At 40.6% G+C, this 13,513-nt stretch overlaps 1 protein-coding gene across 1 annotated transcript; it reads right to left on the reverse strand.

Moving 5' to 3' along the window:
* Positions 1 to 252: 252 nt before the first annotated feature.
* Positions 253 to 13,050, reverse strand: LOC127536101 (CMP-N-acetylneuraminate-beta-galactosamide-alpha-2,3-sialyltransferase 1-like). The gene is made up of 7 exons (XM_051955569.1): positions 12,998 to 13,050; positions 5,636 to 5,762; positions 1,879 to 2,075; positions 1,612 to 1,791; positions 957 to 1,002; positions 743 to 862; positions 253 to 420 (listed from the first exon to the last, which is right to left on the reverse strand). The coding sequence occupies exons 1-7, from the start codon at positions 13,048 to 13,050 to the stop codon at positions 253 to 255; spliced, it is 891 nt and encodes a 296-aa protein (XP_051811529.1).
* Positions 13,051 to 13,513: the final 463 nt, after the last annotated feature.

Consider the following 13,513-nt stretch of genomic DNA (forward strand, 5'->3'; position numbering starts at 1 on the left):
GAGTAGACACAACACAAGCAAAGATCTAGTCAGCAGAAAACAACCTGGACAAGCATTAAAGAAGATAACAAAAAGATTTTTCTTTTCTCTGTAATAGAGAGGAACAACACAAACAATAAAAGCACATGGAAAAATTTTAGCACAGCAGCTTAGCACACGTGCCTTTCCTTGTACAGGACTGACAGTAATATTTGATCAGTTCCTATAGTCTCAATAGAGTCAGTTGTATCTTTAACTTTAAATGATAAAAGATCAGTGCCCTGTAAAAAAATGGATTTTTTGTTCCTCAGCCAACTGCTGGATAATGTGATACTCATGCTGTCCAGGATGCTGCCCAGTTCGTAACTTTTTATTTTTAAGCTTCTCCCAGTAATGGCTCCAGTTTCCATCACTGTCTGCACCAAAACCAAACACACGGACCTTGGAACACAAAAATGAACATACGATAACTGACAAATCTGCTGCATTATGTAGGACACACCTATTTTATGAATATTTAACATTTCACTTCTGTTATCAAACTGCACATACAGCAGTGACGTGGATGAGTCATAGCATTCATATGAAACTGCCTATCAAGCAGCCTATCATCTTGAACAAGAATAGGCAGTCAGATAAGCCTCATGTCGGTCACATCAGGAAGACGATCACAAACATATCTTGTTGCTTATTTTTGAGCACTTATACAGAAACTGACAACTCTGTAGACTTCACAGTTAAGAGAAATTAGAAATGAACTTACCTGATCACAGATGTGCAGCGCAAGAACCAAAGCCATAAAGCCAGTGGATGGATACCTGCCCTTTTTATCCAGCCAGATGTCATGAACATACCTCATGAAGGCTGGATTGACCACCATTACCTGTTAGGAATCTGAATTAATGTTTCACCTTATTTGTATCTATCATTACTTTTGCAGACAGCTCACTGCTGAATGCAGTGAACATAATACTCACCAAATCCTTGTTAGCTTGAACCTTGGATTTTACTGCCGCATATGATCTAGAAACAGCATGAAATGACAAAATCAAATGAACTACTTGATAAAATAATGTTGTGGACATTCCAAAAGAAAGCTAAACAGTCGCAATGTGAAAGCAGACTTCAGGAGATTGTTCTACTCCCACAGTCTTTGACAAACTTTGTTAACATTTGAAGTCGGTTATGAGATTTCACTTCATTCATGAACTCTATGAACCCTTGGCAATTTTCTTGGTGATTTCACTACTTTAATGTTTAAGCTTGCATTGTGTTGTCTGTTTTTCTGTTTCACTTTATTTATTTTTCCCTGAATAACCTAGTCTATCCAAGTCTTCCATCATCTCATATGATAATACCATTGCAGCTTCTTTTTTTTTTTTTTTTTTAAAAAGCCTTTATATGAACAATAGAAATCATATTTACAAGGAAACGGTTATGTCTTCACATGTATTAAAAATCTTTGAAGAATATGAAACTAAAAGTTGACCATCTACTAAAGATAACGGAAGAAAAATCATGATATGGTTTCATTCATTATGTCTTAATGCCTGTTTGTTAGATTACACTGAACACATCTTCATATAAATGGGGACAAATCATATGCATGTAGTGAATAAGAATATAACTCACTTTCCAGTAAATCCTGTTGTGAAGGCCATGATGAGCCACTTAAGATCCTGTATCTTGAATGGAAACAGCACAAGATGAGTGGTGTTGTCTAAATCCACGGCACTCTCTGGATACATGACACGATGAGTTGTTCTGGTCCCAACATCTTCCTCATAGCCGTTGATACGACCAAAGTTCATTCTAAGGAGTACACACCAGAATACTTCTTATGTCACTTTTTTTGCAGAAATATTTGGACGAAAGAAGATTTCTCTGAGCAATATTTACCTTATGACGACATCATGGAAATCTATCAGAGGTCCGTAGTGTGATCGCTGTAAATTAACAGAATTTCCCACCACAGCACAAATCCTGCAGCGGTCAGGGCTGGGTTCTGTTAGATCTGGAGTTGGTGGGAACATCTGAAACAGCCTCTCTACTGTTGTTTTATAGGTGCTGAAGCTGCGCCTTTCATTCTGTAAGCGCTGACAGAAATACCAGACATACTCTGTTGTTAAATCAGTTATCATTTGCATTTTGTGAGCAAACAGGCATATAAGAACATTTGTATTTCTACTTCTCTTTTACCAATGAGAATCAGTTGCTAGTTCTGGGCTCCTGCTTGAGCTGGTTTGGAGTTGGTTCAACTTGCGAACCCTCTAAGAACCTGCTGCTTTTCCACAGGTTAGACACTTGTTGGTGTGGAAAATACACCTTCTCGCCTACTAGGAGGTGGATGATGCCCCTCCTCATCCATATGTATGAGAATGAGTCAAATCAGAGTCTTTATGGAGTCACATCATTATGGCATTGCATATCTGTTCAAAGACTGGTGTCTTCATTGAACTTTTGCTGAGGACCACAGTACAAAGAGAAGGTTTGTCTTTCTCAAGACAAAAAGATTTTCTTGATCTTTAATTAGAATTCAGCCAACATTTATAAACACTGCTGCAAATGGCAATCCTGAGTTTCTGAATTTTCTGTAATGGGATCATTGAAATCCACGTGTCTTTGCCAGGACAAATAATCATGCATTGTCATATATATATGTACACTGACAGTCAATAGAAACTTTGAGACCATATTTTTCAACATAATTTTTATTTTGAAGCCCGAGACTCGATTTTCTTCATATGAATCATTTGTTTAGCACAGGGGTGGGGAACCTTTTTCATATCAAGGGCCATTTCAATTTTTATAAAGTCCTCCAAGGGCCATACTATTATGAATACATAACAAGTGATGAAAAAAAGACAAAGAAAGTCTATAACTGCTGTGTTACTAAGCCTCATGATTGCTGCATTTGTAGACTCACCTAATGCGATGGCTGGAACTGTTTTTCTTTAGCGAGGCATCTGATGTCAGCTGGCAGTGATGATGATGCTACTCGAAGCTGGTTTTCCAAGTTTGAGTCAGTCAGTCTTGAGCGGAGGCGAGTCTTTGCAAGAGTCAGTTTTGAAAAGAACTGTTCACAGCGGTACGTTGTCCAAAACAGAGATGCAAACTTCAGGGCATGTCTCCTCAGGATGGGAAAATCCTCAGCACAGACATACAGTTTGTAAAAGTCCAGCAGAGAGAGGTTGTTGTACTTGGCTTTGAGCTCGTTGTTGTTTTGCAGCTCAATTATTTCCATTTGAAGGTTGTCTGGCACATCAGATGGCTGCACATTAAATGGCGTCTCAAAAATGTCGAGGTCCTTTTGTGTATTTTTCACATCATGAAACCTCTCATCAAATGCCTAGATGAGTTTTGCACACTCACCAGCATATTCAGTTGTAACATCAGGCTTTTGTTCTTGTAGGGTGGGAAAGTGCACAGTGTTTCCCCCTTCCAGTTGTCCTTGCCACAGCCTTAACTTCACTTCAAATGATTTCACATTTGAAAGCAGAGAGCTGATGAGCTGATTGGGACCTTGCAGCTTCATGTTTAGCTCTGACAGGTGCTTGCTGATGTCCACCATGAAGGCCAGATCACAGAGGAACTTGCCATCACTGAGCTCCACGACAGGTTTCCCCTTCATCTCCATGAAGCGTCTGACTTCTTCCCGCAGTGTATAAAACCGCGCGAGCATATTTGCACGACTCAGCCATCGCACTTCACAATGATACACCAGATCACCATACTCTGACTCAAGCTCGCTGAGTAGCTCCATGAACTGGCGGTTGTTCAGCCGTCTGCTTTTAATGAAGTTTACGGTGGACACAACTGTTTTCATCACATGGGTAAGCTTCAGGGAATGTGCACATAAACTCTCTTGATGTATGATACAGTGGCATACAACTAAATCACTTGGATCCAGACTCAGACGGCTCATTTCTTTTTTGACTAATGCAGTCAATCCTTTTTGCGCGCCAACCATTGCGGGAGCTCCGTCAGTGGTGATGCCGCTCAACTTCTCAAATGGCAGTTCAAAATTGTTCATGGCCACAATAACTTGATTGAACAAATCCTCACCTTTAGTAGTGCCATGCATGGTTTGCAAAGACAGCAACTCCTCCTCCATTTCAAACTCGGTCGTAATCCCACGCACAAAAATGGCAAGCTGCGCTGTGTTTGTGATGTCTGTTGTCTCATCACAAGCCAGAGAAAAATACTCAAAGTCTCTTGCAGTGTTCTTCAATGTTTTTTCAATATCTTGCACCATATCAGTAATCCTGTCTGAAACAGTTCTTCGAGACAAACTGACGTTTTTAAATAATTTCACTTTGTCGGGCGCGAGAAGCTCCGCGGTGGCTACCAGGCACTCCTTCACGAACTCTCCTTCAGCATGAGGTTTCAGCTTCTTGGCTATTAATTCACTCACCACAAAACTTGCATGTGTAATATTCTCTCTGTCAGTCTGTAGTTGTGTGAAAGCTGCTTGTTGAGCATCCAAACTCCGACGAAGAGTGTTAATTTTATCCAAACGCATTTGTCCTCTCAACTCCTGGAGTTTAGCATGTTTCGAGCTGTAATGGCGCTCGACATTTGCCTTTTTCATCACCGCCAGCACCTCGCCACACACAAGGCACACTGGCTTGCCTTTCACTTCAACAAAGAAAAAGTCATTTGTCCATTTTTCCTGGAATACGCGGCACTCTGCATCCACCTTCCTTTTCTTGACAGTCGCCATGATGCATCACTTGTCTTGCGTCAATCACTCCGGCCCAATGCAATGACACGTACATCGCATGATGTATTCACTGACCCTGACGTTGACTCGGACACGTCTGTTTTTTCTCAGAAAACTAATGCCTGGCAATTTTTCTGCCCATAATTTTTTATTTATTCATATATGCATAAATGAAGATATAAAATATAAAAATTGTATTGCATTTGCAGGCCATTTGAAATGGTCTCGCGGGCTGTATACGACTCGGAGGCCGGATGTTTCCCATCCCTGGTTTAGCATATTGGCATACAGAAACAAAAATCTGAAGTTTCAAGAATGATTTCAAAATAAAGAATTTCACAAAAGAAAACGGCACCTGCCAAACACAAAGTCACAACAGTCAATACCGAGTATGGCCTCCATTTGCTTCGATGCAGGCAGCAATCCGTCGGCGCATGCTTTGGACCAGGCTTCTGATTGTGGGTTGGGAACAGCCCATACGCCTGACTACATCACTGTAGCTCAAACCGGCCTCCACCATACCCAGTGCCCAGAGACGTTCATGTGATAGACGCGGCATGATGCTGTTCACTGAACTAACAATGGTGGCCTTTTGTGGACCTTTATATAGGCCTTCAAAACCCATTCTCAAATTGTGCAGATACTCACTGAGTATTGCTTGGTGTGTATTTGGTTCACTTTTGCAAAGTGACCAACCAATGTGCAATGAATCATGAAAAAACGACAACTCATCATTATCTCAACTACCAGAGCACTAGATCATCAGTAAATCCACAATGAATAATTACAACCCCCCTACAAGTAGAATTCTGTGTACATTTCTACCTCAAAGTTTCTATTGACTGTCAGTATACATTGAAGGTGTATTTTATATGCATATATTCTCATCTGATAACTGCAGGATGACTCTTTATTGGCAGATGAGTGACTTACCTTCCACCAGTTGAAGGCATCCTCTGACAGGTTGTAGTTCACAGACAAAAATGGGTCCACAGAACTGTTGAAACGTTGCATGAGCAACAGCTTGTCTTCTGATAAACACTTCTCACAAGCACATGGGCTTTGTTGTAGAGAGTGGAACCAGACAGTTAAGTTGAAGTGGGTTCTTATGAACAGACTAACCCCGGTGAAAAACAGCAGTAAAATAAACACCTTAAATTTGGACATCTTTCTGGATTTGTCACGCTTGTGACTGGAAAACAGGTCCAGTCTGTGGACAAAGTGTGTGGTGAAATGCACAAGTAAGTCTACAGTTATGAATAAATAAAACACTGTCACCATTTATTTATAGTCATACTCAGCAACCCGGTCTCACAAGGATTCGTGAAACTGTCATGTAAATTAATCTATGGTTACGTGTGCACCAACACGATTTTCTCATGTTTTTCGTGGTGAACACAACGAAATTCAAACCAATGTATTTCAAACGGAGGATATTTCGTGCCACTCAGAACGTATTTAAAACTACTGCAACTACGGGTTTGATTTTATTTTCATATCTGAATCTTAATCACACCTGAATAGAACGTTTTCAAATATTCCTCGTGTGTCATATTTCTCCTCGGTCAGATTTAAGCGAGTTAGGGCATTTCGAATGGGTAATTATATTTTAATGTAAAAGTGTTGCGAATCCAATGCTATATTTTGCATTACATCGTCCCATATTTATAATGTAATGCAGGGGTCGGCAATTAGATGTGGCTTCGGGCAAAATTTGTGTAAACATCATTCGGCCGTTTGACCGAAGGGCCGGTGCGCTGGTATTTATTAAAAAATTTTGTTTAGTGGGTATCCAATGCCCATATAGCTCAGCAGGTTAAGCAGGCGACTCATGTACAAGAGCTGGTCTCCGATGTGGGTTTGATTCCGGTCCGCTGTATTAAATTAGGGGAATTTTTCATACACAAATGCAGATTTCTAAAATGTAAACCTATTTTTAATATGTTTCATAAAGAAATGTCTCTATCCTTCTAATCACTGAAACATATGAAAAAACCGACTGCTGTAAAACTTTTTAACATGATTGAAGATATCAAACTCATGGACAACCCCTAACCCATTGGACATTCATGCGGACAGACTCCTGTTTCAATTTAATAAAAAAACAAAAAACAAAAAAAAACAAAACGTGCAGCACTTCGGCACCTTTCTTCTTCGGTGGTGTCTGTGTAAAACAATGTCCAACATGCAAACAGCACACCTTGCGGCATGAAGCACAAAATGCAGGTGTAAATCAATGGGGTGCTGAACATAGTAATATTCATAGCGGGAATAATAGATAATAATAATAATAATAATAATAGGTAATAGAATATTCTGAAATTAAGCTCGACTGTCGACAGGTATTTTGCAAACACTGTAAACACACACACACTAATATACAGCCATGGCCATAAGTTTGGACACATCAACCAAAATGAAATATATTTCATTTTGGTTGATGGCTATGACTGGTATTTATATTGTAAGTGACAATTTTGTGGTATTTTCTAAGATTCACAAGCGTCATGGTACTTGTGTCCAAACTTTTGACCATGGCTGTATGTGAATGATGTTGATACTCCATCTATGATTTATATCACTTCTACCTATTGTTTATATAGGAATATTTGATTAATTAAACATTCTATTCAGGTGTGATTAAGATTCAGATATGAAAATAAAATCAAATTCGTAGTTGCAGTAGTTTTAAATACGTTCTGAGTGGCACGAAATATCCTCCGTTTGAAATACATTGGTTTGAATTTCGTTGTGTGCACCACGAAAAACATGAGAAAATCGTGTTGGTGCACACGAAACCATAGATTAATTTACGTGACAGTTTCACAAATCCTTGGGAGACCGGGTTGTACTCAGCAAAAGGAGTGAGAGAGCTGAGTCGTGGATTCATAATATTAACTTAATAAAGAATAATAATAACAACAACAACAACAACAATAATAATAATAATTAGAGATAATAGATGATGGTGATGATGATGATGATTATTATTATTATTAATATTGTTATTATTGGCTACAGTGTTCACTTGATTCCTGTGGGACATATTCCTACTCAGTCACAAATAAACTCATAATACATTTTTCAAACTGAAATCAAATAAAGTAATAATTGTACTTTTTAAACAAGAATCATCACTTCAAATGTGGAAATGTTTATTTAATTGATCTCTTACCTTAAATGAGAATCAATCAAGTTCTGGAAAAAATCATAAATGTGCAAATGTTCCCTATCAGTATCAGAGGATGATAACTGACTGACAGTTTGACTTCAAGACAACTGGCTGCAACTTCTTATTTGAAGGTTTACTGTGATGATGACACATCAGTGGCAAAGGGGAGGAGAGGTGTGGTTCTTGCATATGTGCTTAACAAAACACTGGTGATGAGGAAGAACTTTTTTCTGCACAAGTGTTGAGTTTTTAACCTTAACCTTATCTGACATTATACAAATGATATACAAATAATTTTTTAGCTCATTACACTCACAAAATCCCCTTTGTATGAAACTGACTTTCTAACCAACCGTAAAATTAATTGATTTCTTGTTAGAAGATTCAGTGTGTGAAGAGAAAAGTTTCTTCTTGAACTCACTGAAGTCGAGAGAATTTAAGGTAAAAGCATGAAAATTTAGATGAGAATCAAAAGTAAACCGGTTTAACAACCTACCTTTGCTTTTGCATTCTCACTGCAATTCAACCAGTCATAAAGGAGATGAGGTGTGACTCATCACCCTGATTACCCAAAATAGAGACTCAGATTGAAATATCTTATGAAAGGCTGAGCTTTACAGCCATGGCCATAAGTTTGGTCACAAGTACCATGACGCTTGTGAATCTTCGAAAATACCACAAAATTGTCACTTACAGTATAAATACCAGTCATAGCCATCAACCAAAATTAAATATATTTCATTTTGGTTGATGGCCATGACTGGTATTTATATTGTAAGTGACAATTTTGTGGTATTTTCGAAGATTCACAAGCGTCATGGTACTTGTGTCCAAACTTATGGCCATGGCTGTATTTTCCCAAATCTGACCAGAAGATTTTTGGGCCTAAATGTAACCAAATAGCGAGTTAAAACTGAACTTAAGTCTAAGAATAGTAGTACTGTCCTATTCTCTTGGATGAACCTTCTGCTACACACTTAAAATCCACTTCATGACTCTGAATTTGCAGTTCCTTCAGGCTGGAAGCATTTCCTTCCCCATCATAGTCTCACCTTTAGGAGAGAAAATACAATAAATGAATAAATCATCACATCATCAAATTAATAGCTAGCAGTCCTGCCATTAGCATGCAGTTGAGCTCTAATCCTGGCCGGCATGCTCCCCAGGAGCCTTTCACACTGTTAAGGGCTAATCTTGTCCCATTCTTCTTGAATTACTGCTGTAATTATTCTGTTTTCTTTGGTTTACACTTTGAAACAGACCTTTTGATAATCCATCACAGATTTTCAATGGGGCTCATGTCTGTTGATTAAGCTGGCCACTGTAAGACCTGGATACTGAACTCCTGCAGCCAAGTTCTACTGGCCCTGGATGTGTTTAAGGGGCCTTATCTTGTTGAAACATACAGCTTTGACTTCAACAGAACAGTGCAGATGCAGAAGGGAACATGTGGGTTTTGAGAATGGCACAATAATTGGCAGAGATGTGCCATCACAGACAGTGAGATGACCAACACCAGGAACAGTCATGCATCTCCAAACCATGATACTGCCTCCACCATGCTTGACAGTAGGTACTGTACATGCTGAAGATGATGCTTTGCCTGGCCTTCTGCGTAGCCTCACATTAGCAGGTGGAAGACAATGCTGGAAACTGGACTCATCTGACCACAGAATCTTCTTCTAATTCCTGGTTGTCCAGTTCCTGTGTGCCTGGGACCAGCAATGCGGGGCTAACCTCTGTGTGTCATTGATCAGGGGCTTCTGAAGCCATGATTTTAAAGTTAGTCATGTACAGTGCTGGTGAAACACTTTACACTAGCTTGATTTGACCACTGCTGCTGAAGCAGTTGCTGAAGAAACCCTTGGGCATCCAGATCTTGGTTTTGTCTTCCAAGCTGTTGGTTTGTCGAGTGTGTCTGACTGCTAAAGGACTGCAGCTGCACTTCCTGGCTAAATTAGCATTTGATTAGATACATAGCGTTCTCTTGGAATATAAATTAATTAAGCATGGTATTAATGGTATTTTCTATAATTCAATCAAAGCCTTATACAACGCACCAGAAGAATGTATGCAGGTGAACAATCTGAGGACGGACAAGTTCCCTACTCCATTTGGGATAAAACAAGGAGATGTCCTCTCTCCTACTTTGTTTGCTCTTTATGTTAATGATTTGGCTCAGGAAATTAAGAGGGCTATCTGTGGAATAGATATTGAGGCGTTTAATCTCAGTATTTTATTATATGCTGATGATATTCTTTTGATTGCAGAGGAAGAAAATAAGTTACAAAATATGTTGAATATTATGAATGACTGGTGTATAAAGTGGAGACTTGCTATTAACAAAAAAACCTCAAATAGTTCATTTCAGAAAACCTTTGGTGCCTCAAAGTGACTATAAATTTTATTTTGGGCAAACGTTGTTATATTCCGTAACTTATAAGTAAGGCAAGGCAAGGCAAATTTATTTATATAGCACATTATAATGTACAGTGAACCCTCGCGACAACGCGGTTCACCTTTCACGGCTTCGCTGTTTCACAGATTTTTTTAGTGCAGTTTTTTATGCTTTTTTTAAACAGTTCATTGTGTTCTGCATCCTGATTGGCTAAGGGACTGACCAACGTGAACAGTCTCTGCGCCTCGTCTCCTCTGCCATACAGGACAGCGCTGCCTGCTGTGGGGCGCTGGATCATTTCTCTCCTTGGTCTCTATGTAGTGAAACACCCTGAAAGATGGAGCCGACGGAGCAGCCTTATTCTTTTCCCCCGCCGTCAACCGGACAGTGAACGTGGTCCCCAGCCATCTCTGGCCACCGCAGCCACGTTCCCCAGGAGAACCCCCCCCTGCGCGAGCCTTCCCCACCCCCGACTGCTCCAGTTGATTCAGCCGGCCCGCTCTCTGAGGCAAGAGTACCGCCACGGCGTCCACCTGGCTGCAGCTGCAGCGCTCCCCCAAGTGCAGTATTGTATAATAACTGTAAAAAATAAAGCTGACTACTTCACGGATTTCACCTATCGCGGGTTCATTTTGGAACGTAACCCCCGCGATAAACGAGGGTTCACTATCTTGGTTTTGTGTTTCATGAAAATATGAGTTACTGTACCGGCAAAAGAGCTCTAGCAGATTCTGCTGGGAGAGCCCTAGGTGCTGTAATTAATAAGATGAAAGCTTGCCCGGATCCGACTTCTATTATATTCACTCAGCTGTTTGACTCCATGGTTGCACCTATAATGTTTTATGCAGCAGGAGTATGGGGATTGGGGGAGGACACCGAGTGTAACACTGTTCAGCAAAGGGCTATAAGGTACTTTCTGGGATTTCACAAATTTACCCCTCGGGCAGCCATAGAGGGAGACATGGGCTGGGAGCCTTGTGTGGCGAAGCAGAGGATTGAAGTCTTAAGACTTTGGAACCGCCTTGTATTCTTACCTGAGGACAGGCTCACCAAGAGGGTATTCAATTGGGATAGAATTCATAAATATCCCTGGACTAAGGGTGTCCTTGAAATCCTTGTTAGTATGAATTTGCAGTCCTTGTTTCAAAATAATTTGCAGTGTAAATTACGAGAACAGAGAAAGATATTGTTTGAGATCTATAAAGAAAAGTGGCACTTCAATCTGTTTCGTAAACCAAAATTACGAACGTACATTCAGTTGAAGGACTGTTTTTCTGTAGAGCCTTATGTAAATTGTTACTTTATAAAAGGACAGAGGTCTCTGTGTGCTCAACTCAGAGCTGGAGTGCTGCCTCTACAGATTGAGGTAGGTCGTTACAAAGGGATCCCCGAGGATAAAAGACTATGTATTGTGCGTGATATGTCTTTGGTTGAAGATGAATTTCATTTTATGTTTTATTGTCCTTTGTATATGAATTTGAGAACTGTTTTGTTTGCAAAAATCCAGAATGTTAATCCTGATCTGTTTTGGATGTCCGAGGGAGAAATGTTAAAATGGTTATTTGAAAATGAAATATTTTCCATTGCAAGCTATATAGAGAAGGCATGGACTTTGAGACTGAAAACTATGTATACAATCTGATGTTTATGGTGATTCATTTAACTGTATGCCATCTTCTCTGTTTGATGACTAGTGTCATATAAGCCCATACAGGCTGGGCACTTATATGGGTGCATGACACTTAAATAAAATATATTCATTCATTCATTCATTCCTGGCTATCTGGTGGTGGTTGTACCCTTCCTGGCTGAGAATCTGTATCTTCAGGCATGTTTCCTGTGTTAGGTTAAGTGAACTTTACCAGTGTCATCTGCAACAACTGAATTATTTTCAGATTCCCAATTTACGTTGAAAAGTCTGTCAAAATCCAAATCACCCCATTCTGTGATTTAAAAAGAAAAATAGCAAAAACACACTGCAGTAAACACCTGATACTTTAACGGGACTACTGCTGAGGGCTCATGCAACTGGGATGTACTCATGTCTTGTTCAAGCTTTATTACATAAATCATAACGGAACATTATGTGTGCGGGTGTCCTGTATGTGTGCTACACTCACGTGGCTCTCAGTGGGTAGCAGGTTTAAAAAAAATAGTCCACAGTGAAAAACATGGTATACACTTTGATTACTAGGTAATCAAGACATTTTAAGGCAGGAGGGGATATTTTTGTGGAAAAGAAAACTTTGAAATATGAAGCTTTGACACACAGAGCTCAGTTTTTCGGGGTTTAATCAATGTTTGAAGAAGGATTCTAATGTATAAGTAGGAAATTTCATTTATTTAACCTGAAAGTGTCAAGAAATACATTATCCTTCTGTTCTGTAGAGTAAACTTTGCTAGCTCTTGCTTGTTGTCTATCTAGAGCGCGCTAGCCGCTCTTCAGCAAAACTGGATTTTACAACAACTCTGAGTGGACAGACACATCACAGAATAACTTCTACAAGGACGTAGGGAGCTTACGGAGTGCAAGACTCACTGCGAAGCGGTTTGTGTTGAGGACGTTAACAGCACCTGGGGTGTATTTGGCGAAGTTAGCGGATAGCTAACTCGACTGCCAACACTGTTGTTTACCTTAAACGACATGGCGTCTACTGCACATAGGAGAACCTCTCATTGCGAAGGCTGTGTTACACTTTCTCGAACGAAAAGAGAAGTAACTAACCTGAGGGAGGACATCCGGAGGCTGTCCGATGAGCTTCGGATGAAGGAATCCATGCTGTCAAGTTACATTGACATGGCTGCATCGGAGTCCAAGAGGCTACTGGCCATCCACACCGAAATCTCGGATACGCTGCTGTGGGATCCTGTGCGCCCACGTCCTTCCTCCAGCTCAACACCTAATCCCCGGGATTCCAGGTCGTGGTTCGTGGAGACAGAAACTCAAGGAAGTCATCCTATTCCCCTCCGCCGCTCCTCCTCAGCAACCATTACGCGGCGTTGCAGGATGATACCCCCAGAGATCCAAGTGCTGGACTAAACGCCGACACTGTGGGCTGCCCTCCCAGGTCCCCACACCCGGATCCAGTGGGCGCTATCACCGCCTCTCCGCCACTGGCCACTGCTGCTGTCACCACTCCAGCGGCGGCAGCCTCAGCTTCACCTGCCGGCGTCTCCTCTCCACCTCCCGCTGTCACTTCCACTCTATCTCCGGCGGGGTCATCACCATCTGATGCCCCTG

This window comes from Acanthochromis polyacanthus, chromosome 11 (assembly GCF_021347895.1).
Source record: "Acanthochromis polyacanthus isolate Apoly-LR-REF ecotype Palm Island chromosome 11, KAUST_Apoly_ChrSc, whole genome shotgun sequence".
Lineage (NCBI taxonomy): Eukaryota > Metazoa > Chordata > Actinopteri > Pomacentridae > Acanthochromis > Acanthochromis polyacanthus.

Excerpts from the sequence above, each read along its gene's own strand:
- LOC127536101 (XM_051955569.1), bottom strand. The coding sequence starts at position 13,050 with ATGGATTCCTTCATCCGAAGCTCATCGGACAGCCTCCGGATGTCCTCC. Across the intron at positions 2,076-5,635 it reads ATGCCTTCAACTGGTGGAAG|CGCTTACAGAATGAAAGGCG; the intron begins GTAAGTCACTCA and ends TATTTCTGTCAG. Across the intron at positions 1,792-1,878 it reads TTCCATGATGTCGTCATAAG|AATGAACTTTGGTCGTATCA; the intron begins GTAAATATTGCT and ends TGTACTCCTTAG.